The sequence below is a fragment of the Urocampus carinirostris genome, chromosome 2 (genome assembly GCF_059441175.1).
Source record: "Urocampus carinirostris isolate Australia breed hairy pipefish chromosome 2, RoL_Ucar_1.0, whole genome shotgun sequence".
NCBI lineage: Eukaryota > Metazoa > Chordata > Actinopteri > Syngnathiformes > Syngnathidae > Urocampus > Urocampus carinirostris.
In genome coordinates, this window is record NC_142350.1 from 47,660,159 (window position 1) to 47,687,091 (window position 26,933).

A 26,933-nucleotide genomic window follows, 5' to 3' on the forward strand; every position below is an offset into this window, starting at 1 on the left:
TTTTCAACATGGACCACATTTAGGCCCAAAATAGTTGTCATTACTTTGACTTCACCCAGAGTGGTCTAAAGTTAGACATCTTCTTTTCAATGGGGGGCTAAATGTTGTCCTCAAAAAGGGGGTCTTGTTGACCTCACCTAGTGCAGTCCAAATTTAGACCTCAAAAATACGTCTTTTCAACATGGACAGAATTTATCCCAAAATAGTTGCTGTAGTGATTTGTTCCGCTGCTACCGGCGTGTTGTGGCGCTGTGAGAGGTCACCCAGCATTCACCTGAAGAAGAAATCCGCTTCCTCTTCCTTGTTTGTGTGTAAACATTCTATAATGTATGTCCAGCGCGCCAAGAACTTTGACATTTGTATTGTTTAATATCTCGTGCATCCATTCAATATGGTTTGTGTAAAGTCGTTTCTTTTGAAATTAAAGTGGAATAAGGATGCTGTTGAAAAAATGGTGGGATCGCTTTTTTGAGCCACTTTCTACCACGGAGGAAGAAGTCGCTTAACTCTTGAAGCTCATCTTCCGAAAGTGAGTTAAACTTAATTTTCTTGATCTTTTTCGAGCATATTATTTCATAAAACGTTTGTTTTTAAGTATAAAACAATACAGTTTACTTATACAAGCCTTAAACATACTTATATAAACCTTGAACATACAAAATATAGCACTGAAGGAATTTACGAACAAATTCAACTTACGAACGATCGTCCGGATCTCGTTTGTAAGTAGGGTAGCGTCTTTATACAAATTTAGACCTCAAAAAGACGGTTTTCCAACAAACACCAAATTTCATCCAAATAGTCATTGTGTAAATGTTACCAAATGTGGTCATAATTAGAATTGCGGACCAAATCTAGACTAGGAATAGTACATTGTTTTGAGTTCACCTAAAGTTGTCGAAAATTTTGGTTGTTTTGGTTCTTTTTCTCTTTCGTCGTTCGTGAAATGTTAGGCAAAATAATGAAGGAAAATAATGTTTAAGTTTGGTCACTTTGAGTCTCCGTAGTTTGTATTCTTCCTTGTGCACACATTTTCCGTTACATCAAAACTTTACTTAGTGGTAAAATATTACCCACTCTACCTTTAAGACTTTTTTGAAACACAGTTAAAGGGAGTGTTCACCTAATAGTGGGCGCGGCCTGCGAGGGTCCGCCCTTGTCCAGGAGAACCCTTTGGGAAAGGTACTGGTTGAGGTCCCCGCATTCCATGTATTCTGTGACCATGCAGAGGGGGTCGCTGCTGACGCAAACCCCCAACAAACGAATAATGTTTGGGTCCTTCAACCGTGACAGGATCTTCACTTCCTTTAAAAAGTCGTTCCTGGGGAAACAAAATCATTTGATTGCGTTGCTCCTTTTGACTACTTGGGAGCAATAAAGAGTTGGATAGCAACCTGGCATTTTTCGAAGCGTCAGGGCGCAGGATTTTGACGGCCACCAACAGAGGGCGCCCTTTCCTAACGTTGAAGGGGAACTCCAGGTTGGGAAGGTCTTGAGGATTCTCGATTTCACACAGGTGCACCTTAAGGGAGAACAATAGAGATCTTGTTCAATTTGCCGCCGAGGCAGATTTTTCAAGAAAGAAATGCACTTGCTTGCATATTTGCAGAGTACAGTAGATACCTGGGATACGGGAACCTCGCCTTACAATGTTTTCTCTTTACAGTGTGGATGGCATGTTTTTGTCAGCACCTCTCTAAGTCATTTCCCCCACTATATGACAACAACAACTTATTTTGCACGCCCAAAAACCTATACAATTCAAACTTTGTCGTGATCCTGTGGAAGAAAAGTTGCGTCAGACTAATTAATCAATTTAGTTCAGTTAATTCCATTAACTATTGTAACCATTTTTTTCAGACTAATTTACTTCAGATAGTCAGATTAATAAATCAGAGTCACTGACATTAATTAATTTATTCCAGACAATCAGATTGATGAATTATGTACTATTTCAGATTCAATTTGAAATACATTTTGGGTAATTGAAATCATTCAGATTAATTATTCAAATAGGTTCAGACGATCAGACCAATTAATCAATTAAGTTTGGATGATCGGATCAGTTAATCAGATTAATTTGTATTAATGAATAAATTTAGTTTAGATAACGAGATTAATTCAATTTAGTCTGATGATTGGAATACTTTAGGATCAGACCAATTATCTGGAATCATTCCGATTGATCAGATTTATCTATTTAGCTCAAGAAATCAGATCAATTGGTCAAATTTATTCATGATAAGACTAATAATTACATTTAGTTCAGATAATCAGATCCATTTAAATAGTCAATTAAATTAATATTTCCAGTTAATAAAATGGATTTATCAAATTAACTTAAATTAATCCATTTAGTTCAGATAATCACATTTATTAAGGCCTGATTCTTAATTAATCATTTTAGTTTAGATTATAAAATAAATGAATGAACATCACTCAGATCAAAAAGATGAATAAACCAAGTTAGTTGATAATCGTATCAGTCACGTATATCAGTTCAGATAATTACACTTATCAATCAATCACTCAGATGAATCAATTAATATAACCCAGAAAATCGGATTGACTAAACAGATTCATTCAGATGAATACATCAAATTAGTTCAGATGATAAGATCAATAAATTAGTGTCATTTAGATTAATCAGATTACTGAATCAATTTATGGCAGATGATAATATCCATTAATCAGATTCATTCAAATTCATCCAGTTAGGCTAACAAATCACATTAATTGATCACATTTACTGAGATTAACGAATCCATTTAGGTATCAGAATAACTAATCAAATTCATTGAGATTATTTATCAATTTAGTTCAGATAATCAGATAACTAATAAGGTTCATACACATAAATCATTACATTTAGTTAGAATGATCAGATCAACTATTAAGCGTCATTCAGATTAATGAATCAAAATAATCCATACGATGAAATCAATTAAATCGGATTCAGTTCTGATTAATCAATGTAAATACGATAATCAAAATAATCAATCAGATTCAGATTAATCAGTTTAGTTCAGCTAATGAGATGAGACTAATTCAATTAAGTCTGAATATTTGACTACGTACTTAAAAATATATCCAATGGTGTCTTCTGAAAAACAGATCACCACTTCAAAGAAGCATTGTAAAGAAACAAAGAGCAAAAAATAGCATTTAGATATGATTGCAAATATATGTCTGGAGGATTAGTTATCACACACTCAATCGATTATAAGAATATATAACACAGTCAGTGCTGTCGCAGCAGAGCATGTGCCAAATGACCTATTTACAGCAACTAGCATTCCCAGGCGGTCTCCCACCAGAGTACTAACCAGGCCCAACCCTGCTTTAACAGGAATAATCTTAGTTTGTCAATTGCTCCTGGGAAGGTTTGCCACAAATCATAGTCTTCTCCATTTTTGGATAATGGCTCTGACATTGGTTTGCTGGAGCCCTACAGCCTTGGAAATGGCTTTGTGACCTTTTCTGTACTGATAGATTTCAATCACTTGTTTCCACAATTTCTTCTGGAATTTCTTTGGATCGTGGCATGTCAATTGTGTGCTTGACATTTTGTAGCCTAGTTCACCTTGATGTTGAGCTCAGGGAGTGGTAAATGACCTTTATTTCATGTTGACGATGTCTGTGTACTGCGTGTTCATTTTCCTCATGTTGAGGTTTTTTAGTTTTTCCTTGACCTCATGTAGGTTTTAGATCAGGGGATGGCGTAATAGTAGTGTTTTTTTTCACATAGAGCCAGATAGGCCTAGGTTTTTTGTGCCTTGATAAATTGAATCAACATTTCAAAAGTGCATTTTGTTTATCCTCGGGTTGTTTTCATGTGATATTAAAATTGGTTTATTATCGGAAACATTTGTGAATGATAAATATGAAAAAAGACAAAATCAGGAAGGAGGCAAATACATTTTCACAGCACTGTATAAATATTTATCAACTGAGTGTGAATTATCTCAGACAGAAATTGAGCAGCCACTGGAGCACCTCCAGAATTTGGCATCATCCACCAGGCATTGCTTAGTCTCACCTCTCCGAACTGTCCTTCTCCGAGCTTCTCCTTGAAGACCAGGCACTGTCGCTGGAGCTCAGGCAGGGGCCCGACTTCGGCCCCCGGACTGGCGGAGGCTAAGGCGGGGACGGCATACGTGTTGTTGCCACTGACGCCCTGCAGGCTCACGATGTCCGCCTCGGCGTAGTGCGGCACGCTAGCCGGAAGTGGGGGCGAGGCGCCCGGCGACAGGCTGGCGATGGGGTACGGCGGCGATCCGGGGTATGGCGGCGATCCGGGGTATGGCGGAGGCTCGTCCTGCAAAGGAGGGAAGGCCTTTTCCGGGGACGGCTCCAAGCCACATGCTGCAAGAAGGAGGGGCAGATTGAGAGCACAATCCAGCCAATTGAACGAGTGTGAGACATTTGAGAAACGGAAAAACATGACTGAGTCCAACTAGTGTGACCGGCCACCAAGATGAAAATACTTTCAAAAGTGCCCTGTTGTCACTTCAAATCAGATGCGAGAAGAAATATTAAAGGTGAGGTGCATCATTTGATGTGTCCTTAAAAGTTTAAATATTTTATACAGTATATACCTTACAAAAAACCCTTGCAAAAGCACCCTCCACTTTTACAACCTTAATAATCGATTCTCCAAAAGCCTGCGAGTAATAAAAGTGACAGAACGGATTATGAAGACGTAAAAATTTTCACAAGGAGAAGTCTCGAAATGTGACGTTTTAGATAAAATCAAATAATAACTGTAATAAATAAAAACACAACACAAGGCAAGCGTTAAAAAAAGGAATAAAGTCTGATCAGACGCATGCAAGATAAGAAGAGGTTTCAAGTAAAGAGAGACCAGGCGTGGGGATGTAAACCGCTCCCCCCGACTTTTTTTCCTAGGCGTCTTACCATGCGGCACATTGAGCCTCTTTTCCTGAGCCTGACAGTTGCAGGGACCACCCCCTTTCCTGTGAGCTGACATATGACAGGCTGGCTTGTTTAACAGCAAGGCTGGGAGAGCACAAACAAACAAAATATACGACACACAAACGAGACATAAAAGAGGCAAGGCAGGCCAGTGCATCAAGTAAACACAACAAAACAAAATCAATTAGCATGGATCAAAACAAGATGATGGGATGCACACAACAAGCACGAGTCACAACCAGGAAATGATATTTTGGAGTTATTTTGGAGCGGGTCAAGACGGCATGCCGATCTCCTCGTTTTGCATGATCACTTTTTGATTTTTTTTTCTCTAAGACAAAATGTTCATGCCAGCGTTTCTTCATGTTCATTAGACTTACCATATTTACTGGACTATAAGTCACACAATAACAACTAAATTGGCCAGAAATGTGAAAGTGCGCTTTATATACCAGTGCACCTAATATCCCAGAAAATATGGTAGATACAATTGGAAATGAATAGTTACAATTAAATGCATACGGTAACTGTTCTGCAGTTGAGAAACATATACAGTGGTCTGTAGGTGCCCTCTTGCAATTAACATGTTAATTCAGGGTTTGTACACTTTTTTCATATGCAAATTCAAGCACTTTTTAAGGACTGGCAAATCCAATTTCTCTAGTACCATTAAAAGAAAAAAATGCCCATCATGTATTTTGCAGAGCCAAAAATATATCTGTGATTTACATATGCGATTTTTCATCTTGCGTGTGTATTAACCAAGATACATGATTTTTAGATCTTGAGTAAACCACTACAAAGTGCAAAATTAGAGTATACACAGTGTTCCTTTAAAGTACCCAAATGCATTCATATTTTAGACACATTCGAAGAAATCTGAAAAGTACAAAGGCAGATAGGACCCACCCGAGCTTTCACGCCGGTCCCTCGGGTGCAGCAGGGCGCTGGGTTCCTGGTACTCGCTCTCAGCCTCTCGCTCGGGGTCCTCTGGGAAAGTGTGTATGCGTTGGTAGCGGCTAGAATAGCTGTGCGTGTTGTTGATCACCACATTGTCGGAGGGAACCGACAGATGCACGCGAAGCTCGTCGCCCGACAGGCCGCTTTGCGCCTGCGCAAATATAAAGGAATTGTTCAGGAAAAAAAGTTGAACACAGTAAATCCTCAGGATATTACATGAACCCGTTCTGAGGTGGGGATCCTTTATTGAAATTGCCGTATAGTGAGGGCATAGAAACATATGCTAATAAGCTAATGCCTTCCGAACCCCATGAAGAAAAAAATCATTAAAATGAGTACTACTTGTGTGCAGTTTTGGGACACATTACAAAGGAATGCATTCACGGACCGCAATTACTTTTCTTGATAACGAGTATGGTATATGATATTTATACGATTTCGTAACTCGAGTGTTGTTACAACATGCTGCAATACTACGCTACTTATTAAAAGCAGATAGTGGAATACAATGTCTTCTGATCTCCGCGACCCTAATGAGGATAAGCGGTACGGCTAATGAGATGAGATGAGATGTCTTCTGATTGCTATCTGTTACTCCTTGGCTTACAACGCAACATACAATCCTCAAATCACCAGCAACGCTAAAGTTGGGTGGGCACGTATATAAACAGGGTTGGGTAGGCTTACTTTAACTGGATTACTTTCAATTACTTTTGGATTACTCCAATACCAAATATGCCAATAAAAGACAAAAGAAACAAAATATGAATAAAATCATGACTCACAACACGTAGTAAGCTTTCTCTCCTGGCTTTGATATCCGGCAAAACTAACATAAAATGCGACAGAAACAAAATGAAAATAAATCCAAACAGATTGCCAACATTATTTTTGCAGTTCCATGTATTCTGTTAATCCCCAAACCTGCACTAAATTTAGTAATTTTATTCATATTTAGTTTCTTTTGTCTTTTATTAGCATATTTGGTATTGGAGTAATCCAAAAGTAATGAATGAATGAATGAAAACTTTTATTTCGAACATAAAAATAAAAACAGGACAAAAACAATGGGTCAACAACAAAATAATGTCACATAACACGTTCGAAAAGGGGTAGTCAGAAGCAGAAGTAATTGAAAGTAATCCAGTTAAAGTAACCCTACCCAACCCTGTATCAATATCTACCTACAAAGTACAACTGAAAAGTTACAGTGGCGTTATCTCAAGCAGAGTAACACTGAATTTCTCCTGATCGAGATATTCTCCCTACCGTTTATCCTGACATCTAAGCTGTTTTTACTACCAAAATACTGAAATCAGATTACATTTACTTTTTGATAGTAGTAATTAGTAACTAACATTACTGTTCTTAAGAAACACGACCAAAACTGCATATGTGTAATATGGGTGGGTCGGTGGTTTGATCCCTTAACCACATGGGTTTTAGGGGCACCATTTCCTGTGATGTGTCTTAGACAAGTACAGCCTGGTGGTGCCCATCCCTCTCCAGGCCAACATAGGTGGGCATAATTCAATCTAAAAGTAGTGCTTAGGCGCAGTCACCTTTCCCAGCAGCTTTTTCCAGTACTGGCGCCAGAGGATGACAGCGATGACAGCCAGGAGCAGCAGGATAATGCCCACCAGGCAGCTAATCAGGATGGCTGTGTTACTGCTGTCATCCTTGGCAACAGGTAGTCCCGCCCTGGGGGACACGCCCGCCAATTCGGAACCTGCAAAATAGGACAAACAGCGTTCCTATGAATATTGCGTGTTTAAAATAAGGGGTGAGAAATACAAAATACACATGATTTTCAGCTGCTTTCTGAAGCAGAGCCGCAATGGGTCACTGTTTCCCAGTGATATCATCTTAATGTAAGAGCGAATCTCAAAATGTCCGCATAAAAGAATGAATAAAAACAGCGGGATATTGCTTCTTAACTCGTATTGAGCGATCATTACAATATTAATCCAAATTTAGACTAGTTTGAGGCATACGTAAAATATTATTTTGAAATCTTTTTTTGATTAATTATTACATGAAAATATATTTTTGTTGACATTTCTATTGAGTAGATTTTTATATGCAACTACAAATAAAAAAGAAGGAAAAATAGCACTAAATATAAAAATATGTGTAATGTATAAAACAATCATGAATAATACTAATAATAATAAATCGTAAAAATTGATGAGGTAAAAATATTCTTCCATTTATTAAATATGTATTTGTAGGTTTTTATTTAAAAATACAAACAGAAAGGGGAAAACATTTATTAAATTCAAAATAAGAGATAAATAAAACAAATACAATTATTATAAATTCAATTAACATTTATAAACAAAAATAAATAATATTTTGAACAATTATAAACACAAATAATAATAAAGAATATGAAACATTTATAAAAAAATATAATAATAAAAAGGATTAATGAAATAAAAATATTAATGTTGCCTACCAAGTTTTAGCATACATTTATGTTTGCATTTGTATATAAAAAATGGACAATTACGGCCACCAAAATAATTATCTTTCTCACCCATATCATGCTACAAATATAATATTTTAGAACAGAGATCGGTAACCTATGGCTCGCGAGCCACAAATGTCTCAAAAATGATACCAGGCAAATTTTCTACATATCATTTAAAATTCACATGAGCAAAGCCGGGCAGCACGGCCATAAGATCGAACCTTCCTGTGTGGAGTTTGCATGTTCTCCCCGTGCTTGCATGGGTTTCCTCCGGGCACTCCGGTTTCCTCCCACATTCCAAAAACATGCATGTAAGTTTAATTGTGAATGAGCGAGTGAGTTCTATGTCTGTGTGTTACCTGCAACTGGATGGCAACCAGTTGAGGGTGTCCCCTGCCCACTGACTGAAGATGGCTAGGATGGGCTCCAGCACCCCCCGCGACCCTACTGAGGATAAGCGGTGCAGATAATGGATGGATGGATAAGCAAAGCCTATTGCGCTGTACATGAAGGCAAGTCAACACTGATACTACCAATTGTGCTGTGCAGTATAGGGTACATTTCTAACTACAGTTAACAGTCGAGGTGTCAAACCAACAAACCCCATTTTGATTGTACATCGCTGAAAAATCCCTTACATGGAAGTTCATGAGTAATCCGTGTTCACTGTTGAGACACTTATTGATGACAATCTACAGAAAAAACTGTAATCATCATCAAACATCACGCAGTGAAATAAATTATACTGAAGTATAAGCTTTTGTCTGGGGAGCGGGTTTAGCGGCTTTGTTGACATTTGTCCCAAAAAGTAAAATTGCTTTTTTGGTTCTCGATCTCTGTTTAGAAGATGGCAAAAAATAGATGTTTTTTTCCATTTTTAACTTAGCTTCTTTCATTAATTTCTGTTCTCTATTTTAATTTCTATTCCCCCCTCCTTTTTTCTATATGTTTTGTGTTTTTTTTAAATTTCCCCTTATTTTAATTTGCTTAATTAGGAAAAATGACAAAAATAAATATTGCAGTGCCAATTATTTTTGGGGGGTTTGGGACTGTTTGGGAGTCATGGATACAATCAAACTTGAATAATGTCAAAGTGACCCCCTTTGAAATTATCTGAACAGATTCCACAGAAGTGAGTGCCTTTGCTCACTTGAAAAAAGGGGAGGAGCCCTACACCATCAAGCTTCTCCCCTCGTGCTCGTCTCACCTGAGAGCGTCCAATTAGAGGTTGTGTCCATCGTGAAGGTGCTGCTGGGGGTGCGAGGAGGTGCTGGAGAAGGTGAAGGAGGAGGATGTGAATGAGCCAAGGAGGTGATGGACAAGAAAAAGAATGAAGGCCTTACAGTAGACCTCAGGATACCCTGTCTCCGCCTATGCAGTTTTCACTTAACAGTGTGGAATAAGATGTTTTTTGGCCCCTCCTCAGCTACATGACCTCAACAATAAATCAATGAAAACATTTTGGCATTTGTGCGTATTACCAGTTACGTCTCTTAGATGTCTGTGTACTATTGGCCGAAGTCAGATAAAATGCTAGTTTGCAATTGGTTTGCATCATGGCATCCCTAAAATGCAGATATGCTATTGGCTGAACTCCCTCCCACAATGCTGCTCTCGCTTCTCATTTGTTTCAGCATCTCTTGTGCTTTATGTTGACTGTGCGGGTTGGCCATACGATACTGTATATATTTGCGATGGGTTCTAAGGCTTGCAGTGATGCTAAAGGGAAAAGCAAAAATATGCTTAGATTATCAAGCAATACAAAGAAGGTACACAAATGGCTAAGTTGCATGTCCATAACTATCAAAAATCGGGGCTATTAGTAAAAATAAGGACACTTATTAAAGCAAGGAAATATTCTAGGCACATATTCAAAATCAAAGACCATGGGCCACGTACGGACCACGAGAAACTATTCAACGGCCCCTGTGATGATCTGTAGTCATAATTAGAACCGTGCAGCAAGTTGGCAGCTTTTCCAAACGCAAAATACTGCTTTCCCCACAATGCTACAGTAATGCACCGGCCCTCACGTGAGAGAAGGGAATATAGAACACGAGTTTGATGTACATCTGCGATTGAATAGGATTGGGTAAGACTATAATTTTCAAAAACATTACGTTTTTCTTAGATTTGAAGTCAAGTTTGTTGTTAATATAATGCACTTGTGTGTAACGCACAGCCCTAATTTTTTATTAAAAATTCACATAAAATTTAGTTTCACTTTTTCTCAGAACAAATTAAGCACTCTAAGTAAAAAACTTGGAGCCAAAGACGTGGAGCCAAAATTATTTAATGAAAACGTAAACTATGAACACGATACCAACATCATTTACAACGCATTAGGGATAAGATCTTGGGTCCCGGCCCGAACCCGGCCTGAAATTAGGAGTTTGGGCTTAAAATTTCAATCATTAAGTCGGGCCGGTCGGGCTTCTCTCTCTCCGGCTTTTTTTTTTTTCATAGAGGATCTACACATGAATGAAAATGCTTACCAAACTATCAGTTTAACTCCAAATGACTAAATCCAAATAAAATTTCCTCCTTGGAGTTGTGACGATTGTAGTTGCAGTTGATATTTCACGATTGTGGTCAGTGACATTTTTCGATTCGATCATTGCACTAATATATACCTAGTGTGTAACATGTGCAACGGTTATACACTAGTAAATACGATAGCTCACTGTAGTTTTAATTCCATGCACTTTATACTGTATTGACCCTTTGCATGTGACGTCACGTTGCCTTCCCCAACAGAATCGCATCCACAATGGACGGCAGAAACACCCTAGCGGCCAGAACTTAAATTAGGAATTGAGTTGAAACAAATATCAATAACGACGACAAAAGACTATTACCACCAGTTTTTGAGATGGTGATTTATAGCGATTTGGAATTGTAATCCTTTTGATAAAGACAGAAGACGGCGATGTTTTCCTGCAAATAGACCGAAGGGACTGGAGCCAAGGAGCAACACTGGCAGCCCTGTTTTCCAGGATTTGCAGTGATCATTTTTTTATGAGGTACGTTTGATGTACTTCCAAGCAATTTTATGTTAAGTAGGTATGAGTCACGTCAAAATAAAAGGTTAGCTAGTACTGACTAGCTAGGTTAGCGCCTTACCATTGCCATTTCTTACTACGTAAATGGGCTGCTTTCATTGTGATTAGCCATGGATTTAAAACAGTAATTTTCCTACTATCACATGTACTGAAAACTGTTATGTGGTCTACCATAAATCTTATTACGCCGAACCGACCTGACAAATTATCAATGGATAAAATGAGAGACAAATGTTCAAAAGAGAAACTGCATTTTTCCAAAATAAATATTTTCAACATGCTCAAAAGTGATTACTATACAAGGTGCAAATGCCCCATGCTTTACAGTTCTATTACATTCCCCAAAAATCTAGATAGGAAGTTGTTTTAGTAACGTCATTGAGAAGGGAGCGCTAGGGTTGCATTTGTCAGCAAAACAAAGCACAGTAACGCGTACCAGCATCCAAACTTTGATGAGCTTTTATATCAGCACTGGTGTATGGGGATACTCCATTTACGATGTAGTGGTACAGATGATGGGGACTGAAGTCAGGCAGAGTGGAAGATTTGTTTAAATGTGTGAATATGTCAGGAGGACTATTGCTCGCTAGCTAGTATTGCTAATGCTATCCCCAGTTTCTCTAAATAGCGTTTTTTGTGCTTTCCCACAAGCCACCTCCTCTGACAGCTGCACAATATTCGTTTGACTACTCATTACCGATGGTGTTCGATAGTATAGCTTTTGTTGTTGCTGTTGCCTAATGTTTACTGCCCTCGTCCACTGTTTACGACGGGTTACTACCATCCGTCATGGTGTCATACCGTGGTTAGGTCACGTGTGTCCAAAGGGTCAAAAATATATAACAAAATGAAAAAAATTTTCGGGGGTGCGCCCTATGGTGCGGAACCCATACGGTAATTTGCTAGATTTCAATACCCCGCTATGCACCGATATCACTTCTAATCCCCACTTCAGAACTGATAATGTCGTATCCTGGAGGTCTACTGTATATATATTTGCAGTGTGAGCTGTGTAATGTTACATGACACAAAGAAAGGTAAGCGGAGAGGGGGATAGATGCATCATGGGAAACGAAGAAAAGGACAACACGTGATTACCTGAAGCGGCAGCAGTGGCGTTGAGGGAGTCGCCACTAAGGGTGGGCATAGGAGAGAGCAATGTGTCGTTTAAAGGGGGAGAAGAGCTGGCGGCGGCAGGTTTTCGGGAGTTTGTTTGCGGCGCGTCCTTTTCAAGATCCTCTAGATGAGAAAAGCAAGACCAAAATAAATTCAAAATCCAGCTGTCTGCAACTTTTGACCTAATCCAGTTCATTCGTACTCTTTATTTATTTAATTTAGGAGTGTGTTTAGTTTGAGTTCGCATTTTAGGCCATTCTTTTTTCCCTTTTTCACTTTTGACAACAAAACATAAAAAACAGGCTTTGATAAATGTACTCACATATGCGACCAAATGTGTCTTTTTTTTAATTGTGATTGGGTTTTGTTTGTTTGTTTGTTTTTATATATTTGGAGCCTACTTTTTTCTATTCCACTTGCGACCATAAAACAATTTACTCGCATATACAACCAAATATACATGTTTATATATTTGAGTTTAGAATGTAGTGCCGGTAACCATTTCAATTTTTAGAGCAGTCATTTTTTTTTACTACCACTTATAATAATAAGATATGAAAAAGACAGGCCTAAAAACTTTGATTAATTTACTCACATATGCGACCAAATGTGTTCTTTTTTTTATTTGTGATTGTATTTAGTTTGTTCTTATATTTTTGGAGCCTACTTTTTTCTATTTCCACTTGTGACAATAAAACATAAAAAGGCATTTTTTTACTTGCTAATGCAACCAAATATATATGTTAATTTATTTGAGTTTGAAATGTATTAAACCAGTTTTACATTTTTAGAGCAGTGATAATTAAGCATAACAAATGTACTTCTATATGCGACCAAATTTACATGCTTATTTCATTTAAGAATGTATTTAGTTTAATTGTACTTGTTTTTTAAATCAACGTCACAAAATGTATTCTGTTGCAGTTTACGAAACACTAAAGCCAAACATATTTACTTTTGTAAAGGCAAAGGTTGAGAAAAAAGTTCTCCCATGTGATCTCATTAGAAAATAAAGTTGTACTTTGTAAAGTCGAGTGGGCAGCTGGAGCTGTCAATCATAAGTTTGCTTGTATTGCTTTGTAATCCAAAGAAATGAATTATTTAGTACTGGTGCTAAAGGTTGAAGATTTCTTTTCACTTGATTACGGGGATAAATAGACCCCCGGAATATGATGATACTGCTTCACGATGTACCGTAAATTCCGGACTATAAGCTGCTACTTTTTTTCCCAAATGTTCAGCCCTGCGGCTTATTCAGTGAAGCGGCCAATTTATGTAATTTTTTTAACGGCCACCAGCGGTGTTGGAGTATAAAAGGTAAGATTAAGACCAGTAGAATATGTGCGCCAAGAAAGACTGCAATCTCTAAATTGATGCATACATTGTCTGTATAGGAAAGGTACGTTCCGATTCTGAGGAAGACGCCTTTGATGGCGATAGTTAAGAGGAGGAAGTCGAGGACGATCTGCCGTGAGGGGTTTTGGGGTTTTTAAGGGTTATTGTTCTATCTTCGTTATTCATTATCCGTTATCGGTCAGTTCATAATACGCTACAAAGCCTAGGAGCCGGGACACTTACTCTCAGCCAATAGGCCAAGCTAAGGTCCTAGCCCCAAAGCCTTGCTGCGATCATTGCGAATGCACCGTTCCCGGAGGTACTGCAATACGTGGAGTGGACAGAGCAAGCTCTCATTCCACCTCCGGATTGCAAAAATCAAAGATCTTACGGTATGCTTTCTTTTGACAGATATGTTTGATGCATTGCGAGCGTGATCCTACTAGCGTGTTGGTACCTTTCAAAGGCACAGTTTGGGATAAAAGTTATATTATTATTATTAAAGCTTTGAAAACTCTCTCGGTGTACCGTCTTTCTTCGTAAATATGTGTAACCATGTATAATATGTACTTGTAACTGTATATTTTTGTAATGTATTTATTTTAGAGATTTATTCTGTTATGTGTTCTACGAGCGAATAAAAAAGAAGGGGCGGAGCAAACACGGGCTGATGGGAAGTGGGGTAAAGCTGAGTTACCGGTAGATCTGTCTGTTGTCACAGCGGACAATAGTGGATATATATTTTTCCCACCCTTAACTTTGGAAATATACATTTTGTTTCCTTGGATTACTTTCAACGGGACCCGGACTTTACAAGTCTGCATCATACGTTAATTACGGGTATCATTTTCCATTCATGATCGTGAATATGCTTGATTGCTAATAAGACTTTCGAGAAGGGTTGTTCAAACATCACATTGTGTTTGCTGTTAAAAACGTCATATTGGAATATAATATTGTGAATGTGCTTAATTGCTGTTGAGATTGTCATGATTGTTTTCTGTTATTAGTGTCAATAAATTTGTTCAAAACAAAAAAAGTTGGGAAAGAGAAACGGATCTATTGACACTAACAAAGATGTTATATAATGAAATTGTGAATATACTTGATTGCTATTAAGATTTTCGAGAAGGGTTGTTCAAACCTCACATTGTGTTTGCTGTTAAACGTCATATTGAAATATAATATTGTGAATGTGCTTAATTGCTGTTGAGATTGTCATGATTGTTTTCTGTTATTAGTGTCAATAAATTTGTTCAAACCAAAAAAAATAAAGTAACGATCGTGGAACTTACAGCCTGGTCTGGGTTAAGCTTGTGATTGTGTCACAAGTTTTAATGCGTGCACATGTGGTTAGGACAAAGATGCGGCTTGTGTAAGTACAAAAGTGTCAAATCACTTAAATAGTGGTGGGTGCGGCTAATAATCAGGTGCGCTCAATAGTCAGGATTGGTATTTCTTTTACTGAGTGGAATAAGATGTTTTTTATGCCCGTCTTTATGGCATTTTACCACACTATACCACATGAACAACTTTTGAAAAAAAATCTTCTGAAAAGGCATGGTAATCCTTGCATGTGGATGGTTTAAAATAAGTTTTATTTTTGATCCACTGCCACTGTCTCCTCCCCCTCTGCATCCACCTGCTACTCCACTCGACCAGCTCAGGTCACATCACACCCAATTTAAATAAATTCCTTGACATGCATATGTATATATATATATATATATATATATATATATATATATATATATATACATACATATATATTTGGAATGTTATTTAATCATTTGCACATTTATGACACATAAGTAGTAATTATTACTCACTACTTTGTTCTGAGTTAATTAGTTTATGTTTCTATCCCCTGCTCTACGGCAAATCCATTTTACGATCCCCAATTATGTTGTATCCCGGAGGTGTAGCAAACATTGCAACAATCAATGTCGCTTTTTTTTGTTGTTGTTGGTGCTGAGGTTTAAAGAGAGTACAATTTACCTGGCTTCCATTTGTCTCCAGCCCAAGTCTATATCAGTCAATAAATCGGAAGTCTGTCTACGAAAAAGAGTGGCGATACGTCGTGTAATATTAATGAGAATTCGCCTCCCGCCGAGAATCCGATGAAGCCGATCCAGTTGAAAGATTTCGGAACAAGATGCCGCTCGACTTGGCGGGCCGTGACATCGGGCGGGAACAAATAAGCTTCGCTCCGATTTTCTATTTTGTGCCAAGACGCAACGCGAATAAAAAAAGCCTTCAACAAGCAAGGCGACGAATAAGAATGGAAAAATCACAGCAAGAGACAAAATAGCGAAGCGAGGATCTGGATTTCTGCACCAACACAGCTGATGTCAGGAAGGGAACCCATGTACTGATAAACAAGACCTTTTTTTTAGCTTTATAAAATCATTAATTCGAAATATAAAATTGTAATATATTATCACTGCTATTTCAAAAAGATTTCATTTTTTTAGGCATGTTATATTTTTTTCTGCAATGTCTTTCTTCCAAAAATTCCACTCATGCAAATAATTATTACAAATGTAGATAAGATTTAAATATAAGATATAAAATAAATATATAAAATCTATGAATTATCTCCATTTTTCATTTTAGCCATTTCAATCAAGCATAAACCAAAACATGACAATATCAAAGATAAATGAATAATATATACAAATTATTAAACGGGATAAAAGAATAGAGCACTACTTGGGTTAGTTTGATCAGAAATGTTGTCCTTTTATTAAAAAAATATAAATACCCTGCCAAAAATTCGTCATTTTTAATGACATCTACATTTTTCATTGTTTTATTCTAAACCCCCAAATATATAGTTGTTTAATATATAGCTTATAATTTATAGTATTTAAACGCAATATTTTGGAACATTAGTTAAAAAATGGATATAATCTTTTTTTAAGAAACTGAAAAATCAAAATTATTACCCTTGTCATCTTGTTTTAAAATACCCTCCAAAAAATGATTTCTTTTTAAATGTCAATTTTTTTTATCATTTTGTTTTTAACCTCGAAATATAGCATGATTTTAAACAACTGTAAAACAAAATATAGGGTAATTATGTTCAAAACCTAAAATACTGCATTATTAAAAGAAAAAGTAAAATAATCTGTAATTTAACTTTTAACATCTTATGGTTTTTTTTTTTTGGTTTTTGTTTTTTACAAAATAATCCCCGAAAAACGAGGTGATCGTTTTAAAATTTAATGATTACATATATATAAAACAAATTATTGGGTCGTATTCTATTAATAAATGGGAAAAAAATGCATCAAAATGGGTCATTTTTTACAAAATACCCAGAGAATTATATCAAATTCAGATAATGTGCATTATATTCTAGCAATTTAACAAAAAAAAGAGAAGTAACAATAGCAAAAGAAATGTAACTAAAATTAAGTAAAAAGTACTACAGTGGTATACCATGGAGACCGGGGGTATACACAGAGAGACAGTAGGTGGTGCTAAGGCTCCTGCCTATCCACCTTTTCTCCCCCAAAATACCCTTTGAGGGCAATAAACATTTTATATGTTCAGAGTAAACATAATAACATCAGATAGACTCTAGGTCAGGGGTGGGCAAACTATGGCCCGCTGGCCACAGGCGTTTTTTTTATCCAGCACGTCAAACGAAAATGGTCAATATATTGTGAAAAAAAAAATACAGTGAAAAAAAAAAAAAAGAAAATCATATATATATATATATATATATATATATATATATATATATATATATATATAATAAAATAGTAAATAAAGTACTACTAATAAAATATGTTTTGGTTTCCTTTTGGTCCCCATTGTCTTTTTATGTGTTTACAACAAAATACTACTCCTCCAAAAATATATAATATCAAATTTAGTGCTTAAAAACAGGGACCTAATATATTACTTTGGTTTTATTCCAAAAAGGAAAAAAAAACAATACAATGTAAAAACTACAAACATACTACAAAAGTAATACTATACAATCAAAATACTAATACCGGAACATTATACAAGAAATACTGAAGAATACAACTACAGTAATATTACAAAAATATACTACAAAAGTTCTACGATAGAAATATTTAAAGAAATACTAGAAAATTACTATATAAAGAATACAAAAATACTACTGTGGAAACACAAAATAATACTACTGCAGAAATACTTCAAAAATACCAAATAATTCTACTGCAGTGATACTACAGAAATACGACAAAAACACTCTTATGGAAATACTTTCACAGAAATGCCACAAAAACACTTCAGTAATACTATGATACAAAAATACTTTCACAGAAATCTTATGACAGAAATACAAAACACTTTGCAGATATAAAAATCCAGTACTGCTGAAGAAATACTACTAACATACTGATAAACTAATGTACTATTCAGGTGCTTAAAACAGAGATAAGGGACTTATTTTCCTTTAATTGTGAGTGCTTCAAAAACAAAATTGATGAAACTAATCTATTTAAAAACAAATATAAAGAAATTTTACATGTCTGCATGTACGTATATTTATTCATAGAGGAGAAAAATTATAAAGGTGTCCAGGATCGGCCCCTTGGCCAAATTCTTTAGCCCAATGGGGAACCCCGCCTCTAAATAGTTGCCCACCCCTGCACTAGGTGATGCTTAGGTTCCTGTCCAGTTGGGCTTTCCCCCCCAAATACCCCGTGATGGCAGTTATGACACATTTTATGGTAGTATTAAAGAAAATAATGCACTATTTATGTAGTTTTTAAGTCAGAAAATTTAGTAGAAGTGTTTTTACCGGAAAGGAAGGAAATCTCGCTGAGTAGCATCCATTTGTCGGCGAAGTAGAAACTGCAGCGAAGGATGTGGGCCAGGCGGTCACCCAGAGGTAATGAGAGCGTTCGGGCAGAGGGGTCCTTCAAATCGTCCAAGGGGACAGGCAGCGCCAGGGCCGGCCATGACCACGGCTGCAGCAAATTGGCCTTAAAGGCGCACTCCACTTTCTTGAAGACCCTTACCCCAAGAGCGTGACGGTTGTTGCTGTGAACCTAAAAAACAAGAAAAAAAAATGTCTTAGAGTAGCTCATCGGTGACTCACAGTTACACAAAAAGTAACTACAAAATCAAATGTCACATTAAGTGCTTTAAAACAGGGACCTTTTATTTTGCTTTCCTCCTGAAAATAAAAAAAAATACTATAGAACTACAACAAACATACAATATAGTACGATAATATCAAACTACTACTATAGAGTAGCAGTACGGCAGGCAAGTGGTTAGTGCGTCCGAGGCACAGTTCTGAGGTCATGGGTTCAAATCCAGCTGCCAGCCTTCCTATGCAGAGTTTCCTTGTTCTCCGAGCGCTTGTTTTCCTCCGGGCACTCTGGTTTCCTCCCGTATTCCAAAAACATGCATGTCAGGTTAATTGGGCGGTCCAAATTGTCCCTAGGTGTGAATGAGCAAGCGAGTTGTCCGTCTCTGTGTGCCCTGCGACAGTACCCCCACGACCCTCCTGGGGAGAAGCAGTGTAGATAATGGATGGATACTACAGAATATTACACCTGAAAAATACAACTCGAATAATATTACAAAAATATACTACAAAAATTCTACTATGGTAATACTACAAACATTTAAATAAATACTACAGAAATCCATCCATCCATTATCTGCACCGCTTATCCTCAGGAGGGTCGCGGAGGTGCTGGAGCCCATCCCAGCTATCTTCGGGCAGTGGGCAGGGGACACCCGGAACTGGTTGCCATCCAGTCGTTGGGCACACAGGGACAGACAATTCGCTCAATCACACCTAGTGACAATTTGGACCAACCACTTAACCTAACACGCGTGTTTTTGGAATGTAGGAGGAAACCGGAGTGCCTGGAGGAAACCCACGCAAGCACTGGGAGAACATGCAAACTCCACACAGGAGGTTCGATCTCATAACCTCAGAACCACTGAGTAGCCGTGCTGCTACTACAGAAATACTTTCTCACTTTTGTCCTTTGTTTTTTACTTAAAGCTTCCCTTTTGTTAATTATCTACTGTAAAGCACTTTGGTACACCGAAAGCACTGTCGTAAAGGGCTGCATAATACAGAATAGTTTTTCAGAATCACTTTCATTTGGATATATATATATATATATATATATATATATATATATATTGTTTTGTTTTTTTCTCCCCCCATTTTACAACATTATTTCATGTTTTTCCTGTAATCTTTGCAGTGTACTACCTGAGTAGTACACTATAACACCATGGTGAGTACATTTATTGAATTTGCCCTGTGTCAAGGTTAAAATTAAGTACATATGACATTAATTATTTCAAAGTGCCATCACTAATAACAACCCCCCCTTACTGTAAATAAGAGACACGGCTGCAGGTCTGAGATCAGGTTTACTTCACTACTCTTTTCCCCTTTTGAGATGTCTGTTTTATTCAAGAGTATTTCCCTCGGTGTGCGCAGAACTTTATTAGTGCTGTAAAGAAAGCATTAGCCTCTCTCAAGTACTCCCATTAGACCTTCGCAATGCTTGACTAAGCCTAATGAGGGCATTCATTTATCAGATCAAAGCCTTCATTTAAATTAAAAAAAAAAAAAGGCAATTTGTCAGCTTCCTTATCTGTGTTTAACATGTGCAAAGTGTTTTGAGAGCGCCTAATGACAACATTGCATATTTATAGACGCTTTATTCATGAGGATGCTTGATTTATGCACTGAATTTCTCAGCAATTCATTTGGGGTCACAAGCTCCGAAGTGGGAATGAGTTAAGGAGAACATCTGGTGACAAATTGTTACTTTTTTGAGAAGGGGAATGAATGCAGATGGCTTATTGAACGAGTTTACTGGCAGAAAACATGTCATCAAACAGATAAAAAGATTCCGGGAGGATTGTGAAGATCCCATCTGAGGATTTCAAACACAATCTTGGACATTTTGGATAGGAGAATTTATGATGGGACAAGTAAATCCCGACAGAAAATACCCCGGGATACGACAATTCGTTCTGTGAAATTGACATATAGCGGGGATAGAAATTTACGATAATTAGTGGATCCGACAGCGCATGTTGTCAGCCAATTAGAACGTGAGGATGACGACAGCCAGTGGCTGCCGATTTATGTCATCCATCTTTGTATTGAATATGATCTGCACACTTCTGCAGAGGTAACTCTACTTCCGAATTTATTTCATTCTGGGAAAAGCTATGTAACCTGAAACATCTATAAGTAAGTGTTTTGTAGCAAAAATAGTTGCTACAAAAGGCATGCTGTCACCCTCACATTCAACTCAACGTGAATATGATTGATGGGAACCGGAGTTATTTGTTGTACAGTAAGTGTTTTATTTTTGAGAAAATTGAAGTTTATGTGCCGTTAGATCAGTTATAACACAGCACCCAATCAGACTCACAGCATGACGTGTAGCTCCTCTCTGCCACGTTATTTTGGTATATTACCGTAAAATAGAAACCTAGACACGCCTTATAAGTACTGGAATGGGTTCGTTCTGTCATAGGTTATGAATTTATAAAGTTGTTTGCGAAGACAACCTAAAGAAAACTTTGTTTCTTTTAGAGCAATAAATGCGCCAAGAAATAAGAGGGAGGTGACATATCTAAACTCGTTAAGGTTTGTTAGAAAAGGAAAACAATAAAGTGTACATACCCTGCTTTACATTTACAGTAAGAGTCTGTCAAAGCTGACAACTTTGATTCAATTTCCGTGTGTAGCTGGTATGGAGTTAACGATTTCCTCATAGATCCACTACATTACAAGGTTATTATGGTCTTTGGACACCTAGATGCCCAAGCAGTAAAGGTAAGAGTGAGACAGGTGGAATATTTGTGTCGAGGAAGTTTATTATAAAAACTTCCTTGAAAAAAGGACTGGATGCAGCCTATAATCAGGTGCGAATAGTCAACAGATTTTGAACTAGCAAGCAAGGAGGACAGGGAGAGAACCCTTCAGATAAGAAATTCCGATCTCTCTAAAGGCTGATCCCCTGATCCCTTTTCTTTTATTAAAGTACAAAAAGTGTGGAAATCAAAAAGAGTAACATAATTGGCTGATAGAGACTACGATGTAACAGGCAAAACAATGAACAACCGTGCACAATAATAGTCAAAATACCGAAAATACATCTTGTGAAATCTCCTTTGCAGGTGTCCAATATTAAAACAGAATTAAGTACTTCTGTGTATATAATTAAATAACAGATAAATATATGTGTAAATGAAAAAGGACATTTTATTTGCCTATTGTGTGACGTGATTAGAGCTAGTATAGAGGAGTAGCAGGTGGATGCAGAAAGGGAAGGAGATAACATATAAAAATAAAAAATTGTGAGGATTACAACGCCCTTGGAAGATTTTAGTTTTATTTGCCTCATTATTTTTTATACTAGTCTAAAGTGTTGATTGGTTAAAGCCATGCAACGTAGCGAGGGCAACCGGTGCCTTCTATGATTTTTTTTTTTTTTTTTCCGAAACGAGACATTTGTTTCCATGATTATAACAAACCAACAGCAGAAAAGCATCAAACATCTTAAAAGTGTAACTCAGCATTTGTACAAACATCATAGTTTTAGGGCAAGCACAATAATTAGTTGTCAATGTTGTATAATGGACAAAATGCCATAAGAGGAGTCGAAAACACATCTTGTTTCACACCATAAAATGAAAATGTAAGGCTGGCTGTGTCTTCCAGATACCGATATTGCTACTCAACTCAAATAGCCATTGATACCACACACTGATTACCTGATTCGCCTCCTTACTCTTAATAATAGTCCCAAGATCCCAATCTAAGAATTAAGACACAATCTTTGACATTTTGGGTGGCAGATGCCTCAGAATCCAAATCATATTTGAAATGCGACCGAATGTAAATGAGCATTTCCTGTATGTGCGCAACGGTAAACTGAATTCCCTCTCTTGAGGGATAATTAGAGGATGGCGCTTCATTTTTTTCTCTTGAGACAAAAACAGCTCAATACTTGCTAGCTACTTTGTGAAAAACTAGAAAATTGAAACACTTAGTAACCACGGAGAGGTGAAAAAAAATCTTAAATCAATCCACCAATCGCAAATCTATTTCATAGTCGTTTAACTTCACCACTATTGACAGTTACAGACGCTCTGGGTAGGCAATCGTACGTTTCCATTGACGGTTTTAGATGTTGATGGCATTGACGTTTTTTATTATTATTTTTTAATTAACATTCTGACATATCAACCCATCTGGAAACTGTAAACTATGCTAGTAAATTATTTAAATCATTTGAAATAGTCCTACTTCAAGCAAAATGAATTACAACTGTTGGTAGTATACAAAATCATGCATGGACTTGCTCCCTTCATATCTTTCAGATGTAATTTCCCCTTATGTTCCGGTCCGGCGCCTTCTCTCTGAAAATTCTGGTCTGCTAGTGATCCCAAGTGCCAAGAAGAGATCCGCAGGTTTGAGAACGTTCTCTATTCAGGCCCCAGTGCTGTGGAATGCTCTTCCCCCGGAGATTTGATCTGCAACCTCAGTGGAAATGTCTAAATCTAAGCTTAAAACACACCTTTATTCTATAGCATACGAATAACCTTTATTTTATGTTGACAATATCTGTTTATTTTTTGTCATTGCAACATTCATTTCAGCCTGGTCATCCTGGAAAGTGGATTACCTCATGTGCGGTCCTTTCTCAAGGTTTCGTTATTTTCCTCATGTTGAGGTTTTTGAGTTTTTCCTTGCCCTCATGTAGATTTTAGATCAGGGGATGGTGTAATAATAGTATGTGGTTTACAATAATCTGTGGTCTCTGTAGCCCTTTGAGACTTCCTGTGATTAAGGGCTATACAAATAAACATGACTTGACTTGATTTCAATGAAATTTTATGTTATTTTTGCAAAAAACGTCTTCCACGTATCCAAATTTGCTAAGCTTATTTGTCATACCATCTCATATTTGTTACATATTATCCGATGAGATTAGTAAACCAGTTTTTATGGCACTAAATATATTTAGAGGGATCCGTACAGTAAGATACGCACTATTGTGCAATATTTAAAACACAATTATATTTTTTGAATTTTAAATCATGCAAAACACAAAGAGCTGTTCCTATATAAAATACTAGGAAGACATGGATACACGAAAACCACATGAAGACTAAACTTAAAATAAAAATGGCATGCACATATTTTTTTTCCTCTACAATGAATGATTGATATTCATGCCATGTTGAGGAGCTTGTCCATTTTTGAATCAGGTGGCAGAAATGTGCACACCAGAGAAGAACATGGGTTTATTTTAAAATTAATTATTATATATTATAAATATTGTCTTATTATTTTTATTTGTCATTATTTTTTTCTTATTACTATAATTATTATTTTGAATTTACTTGTTTTCTTTTTTAATCATATATTGTTAAGTATATCATATGTTTGTTTTTGTTATTCTATTTTCCGGACAATAAAAACTGCTTATCATTTACATCATCGTCACTATTGGCCAATCATGTAGCGTTCTTTTATCCTCACAGCCCTTTGGGCAGATCTGCTTTTTGTAATATAGAAAATGAAAAGGGCTCAGGGACGGGCTTTATCAACCGGTTTGAATTTCTAATCTAAGATTTTGTAAAGTCCTCTCCCGTTTCCCTTGCAAGTTCAACATCCACTGATGTCTTCTCTCCTTATTTTGAGTGTCTACTAAACTATAAAATTACCATACATATTTATACACATTAAAATGATTTATATCAAAATTTTCAAAATAAGACCTGGTAAAAGAAGGGGCTGCATTCATACCTGCATGACGCGCAGCATGCGGGGCTTCTCAAACTGGAACTCTATGTCCACGCTAGGCTTGCCGAGTACATCCCGGTTCCAGCCCAAGTAGTCGTAACCTGGCCACACCCGCAACTCTTTGCTCTCCATGAAGTCGTCGGCCCCCAGGACCCCGTCGCAGAGTTGACCCAGACCTCCGAATTGGACCCTGTGGGGAACCAATTCATTCAGTGCTGTGGTCCGGTTCAAAAATATGTTTATTTTTTGTGTGTTTTACCAAAAGGACATTATTTATTAAATAAATACAATTTTCAGATTCATTTATTGAAAAGCATACATAAGAAAATTAAAGCATAACCTTCTGAAAAACCCACATTCAAGAAACCCTAGAGCAGGGGTCTCCAACCTTTTTCAAGTCAAGAGTTACTTTTTTGTTAATTCACCTAGGCACCTAGTTTGATATTTCTAAACTAACAACTTATTTATTACAATGTTGTTACCAGGTTTGGGAGGGTTACTTTAAAAATGAAATCCGATACAGTTACCTGTTGAAAAATGTTATCAGTAATGTTATCCAAATACCATAATAGTGCAGTAATGTGACTTTTGGATTACTCCAATCCGAAATATGCCATTATAAGACAAAATCAACTAAATATTCATAGAATTACAAAATTTTGTTTCAGATAAACGGTCAATTTAACTTTGAAAAACAAATTTAGAAAACTAAGATCAAGTAGTTGCTTGTAGTCCAACAAAAAAGTGCTCACATTCTAACCACATAGTTTAGTGTATTGAGCAAAAATAAAACTTTCTCTTTCCCGTGCTTAGTTTTAGTTCAAATTATCAGCACATCAAGCACCCAAATTTGTTTAAACTAGATTAAGTGTTCACTTTCTTAATTTTTAACACGCTTCAAGACTTCTTGAAATATCTCTCTGTCCCTCTAGTGTCCTCAGTAATTGAAATTATGATAAACACACTTCATTGCATTATGTACATGTTAATGTAAGACATGTGAGAGGGGGCAAGAAGTGAATAAATGGATGCTTGATGATTCTGTGGAAAAGGGCGTGTGCTCCCAGGCATTAAACTGCATTCATCATTTTGTTTCAAAGCTAATGCAAACGAGGAAAATAATAAAGAGTTAAAATTAACGCACACTGTACTTCAACATAAAATGCTTTTCAATAAATCCTGCAAAGTAATCCATAGTGTTACAAAGTATACCTGTAATTTAATCATGTCTTTTTTTCTGTAACGAAATACAATTAAATTTTTTTGTATCTGATTACGTTTCTCAATTTCATTTATTCCATTACTCCCCAAGCCTGGGTGTCACCATGTTATAACTGGGTTAATTATTGGAATTTGGGCTAAATAAACTCACAAAACCACAAAAAGAAAAAAAATTCTACTAGGAAATAACAATGACCCAAGCGCTGGTAAGCCATTTTCAGAACAGGTCCGCGGGAACCTCAGCTGCCCTTAGGGGGCACGCTGGTGCACTCAGGCCCCATGTTGGAGATCCCTATCTAAGAAAATCGAAAACAAACATCATTTTGGAGAGGATCATTCTCATTTGGAATCTTTGCAAGTGAAGAAGGAAAAATAACAAATAAAACCTGCTGGTCATTTTAAGCAGGAAGAACGGAAAAAAGCTCTCGGCAATAGTCAACTGGAATAATTGATTGTGGCCAAAATAGTGCAGTTCGCTTTAGGCGAGCCAAAACAGCACACTGCAGTGGCCCAAACTGAAAAAACGTGCTCTGCCAGCCCTTACTCTCAACAATAGTTGGTCGGCCAGAGATAAAGGATAACGGTCAGAACTGTGCATCACATTTTATCTGGGCCATAACAGTACACATACTAAAAAAAGAGCCTTCTCTCTGTCTCTGTGGACAGCAATATGGGATTAGGGATAATGGTTAATGGCCACATGAGTGCAGCTCATTAAGAATGGAAAAAAAAATTCACACATGACACGAATTTGCCTTACAGCCCCAAATTTCAGTAATAGTTAACTGGAGAAAATGGACCACGTTCAAAACAGTGCAACTCGTTTTAGGCAGGCCACAACGGAGCGCTTCAGCGGCCCGAACCGTACAAAATACACTTTACTGGCTCCTGCTCTGAGCAAAAGTCGGCCCGGGTATAAGAGATTGCGGCCTCGTGTATTTCCTTTTAAGAAGGGCAGAACAGAAAGCTTCCCGACTAAAGTGCCGTCTGCCAGTCCCTGCTCTTAGCAATATGGGGTTAATGAACATGTATCGCG

The 26,933-nt window shown here is 37.1% G+C and overlaps 1 protein-coding gene across 5 annotated transcripts in view; it reads right to left on the reverse strand.

The window, feature by feature from the left end:
* The window catches only part of ddr1 (discoidin domain receptor tyrosine kinase 1), a 91,343-nt gene that overhangs the window by 7,093 nt on the left and 57,317 nt on the right, over positions 1 to 26,933 (reverse strand). For 2 of the 5 annotated variants that reach the window (XM_088326802.1, XM_088326803.1), the window contains exons 8-17: positions 24,680 to 24,866; positions 18,668 to 18,917; positions 12,529 to 12,669; positions 9,576 to 9,638; positions 7,458 to 7,624; positions 5,845 to 6,046; positions 4,918 to 5,019; positions 4,040 to 4,365; positions 1,395 to 1,522; positions 1,124 to 1,321 (exon numbers count right to left, since the gene is read on the reverse strand). In XM_088326802.1, the coding sequence (XP_088182928.1) occupies positions 1,124 to 1,321; positions 1,395 to 1,522; positions 4,040 to 4,365; positions 4,918 to 5,019; positions 5,845 to 6,046; positions 7,458 to 7,624; positions 9,576 to 9,638; positions 12,529 to 12,669; positions 18,668 to 18,917; positions 24,680 to 24,866 (1,764 nt within the window). The remainder of the gene's footprint in view (positions 1 to 1,123; positions 1,322 to 1,394; positions 1,523 to 4,039; positions 4,366 to 4,917; positions 5,020 to 5,844; positions 6,047 to 7,457; positions 7,625 to 9,575; positions 9,639 to 12,528; positions 12,670 to 18,667; positions 18,918 to 24,679; positions 24,867 to 26,933) is intronic. The other 3 variants (XM_088326804.1, XM_088326805.1, XM_088326806.1) reach the window with 3 other exon arrangements.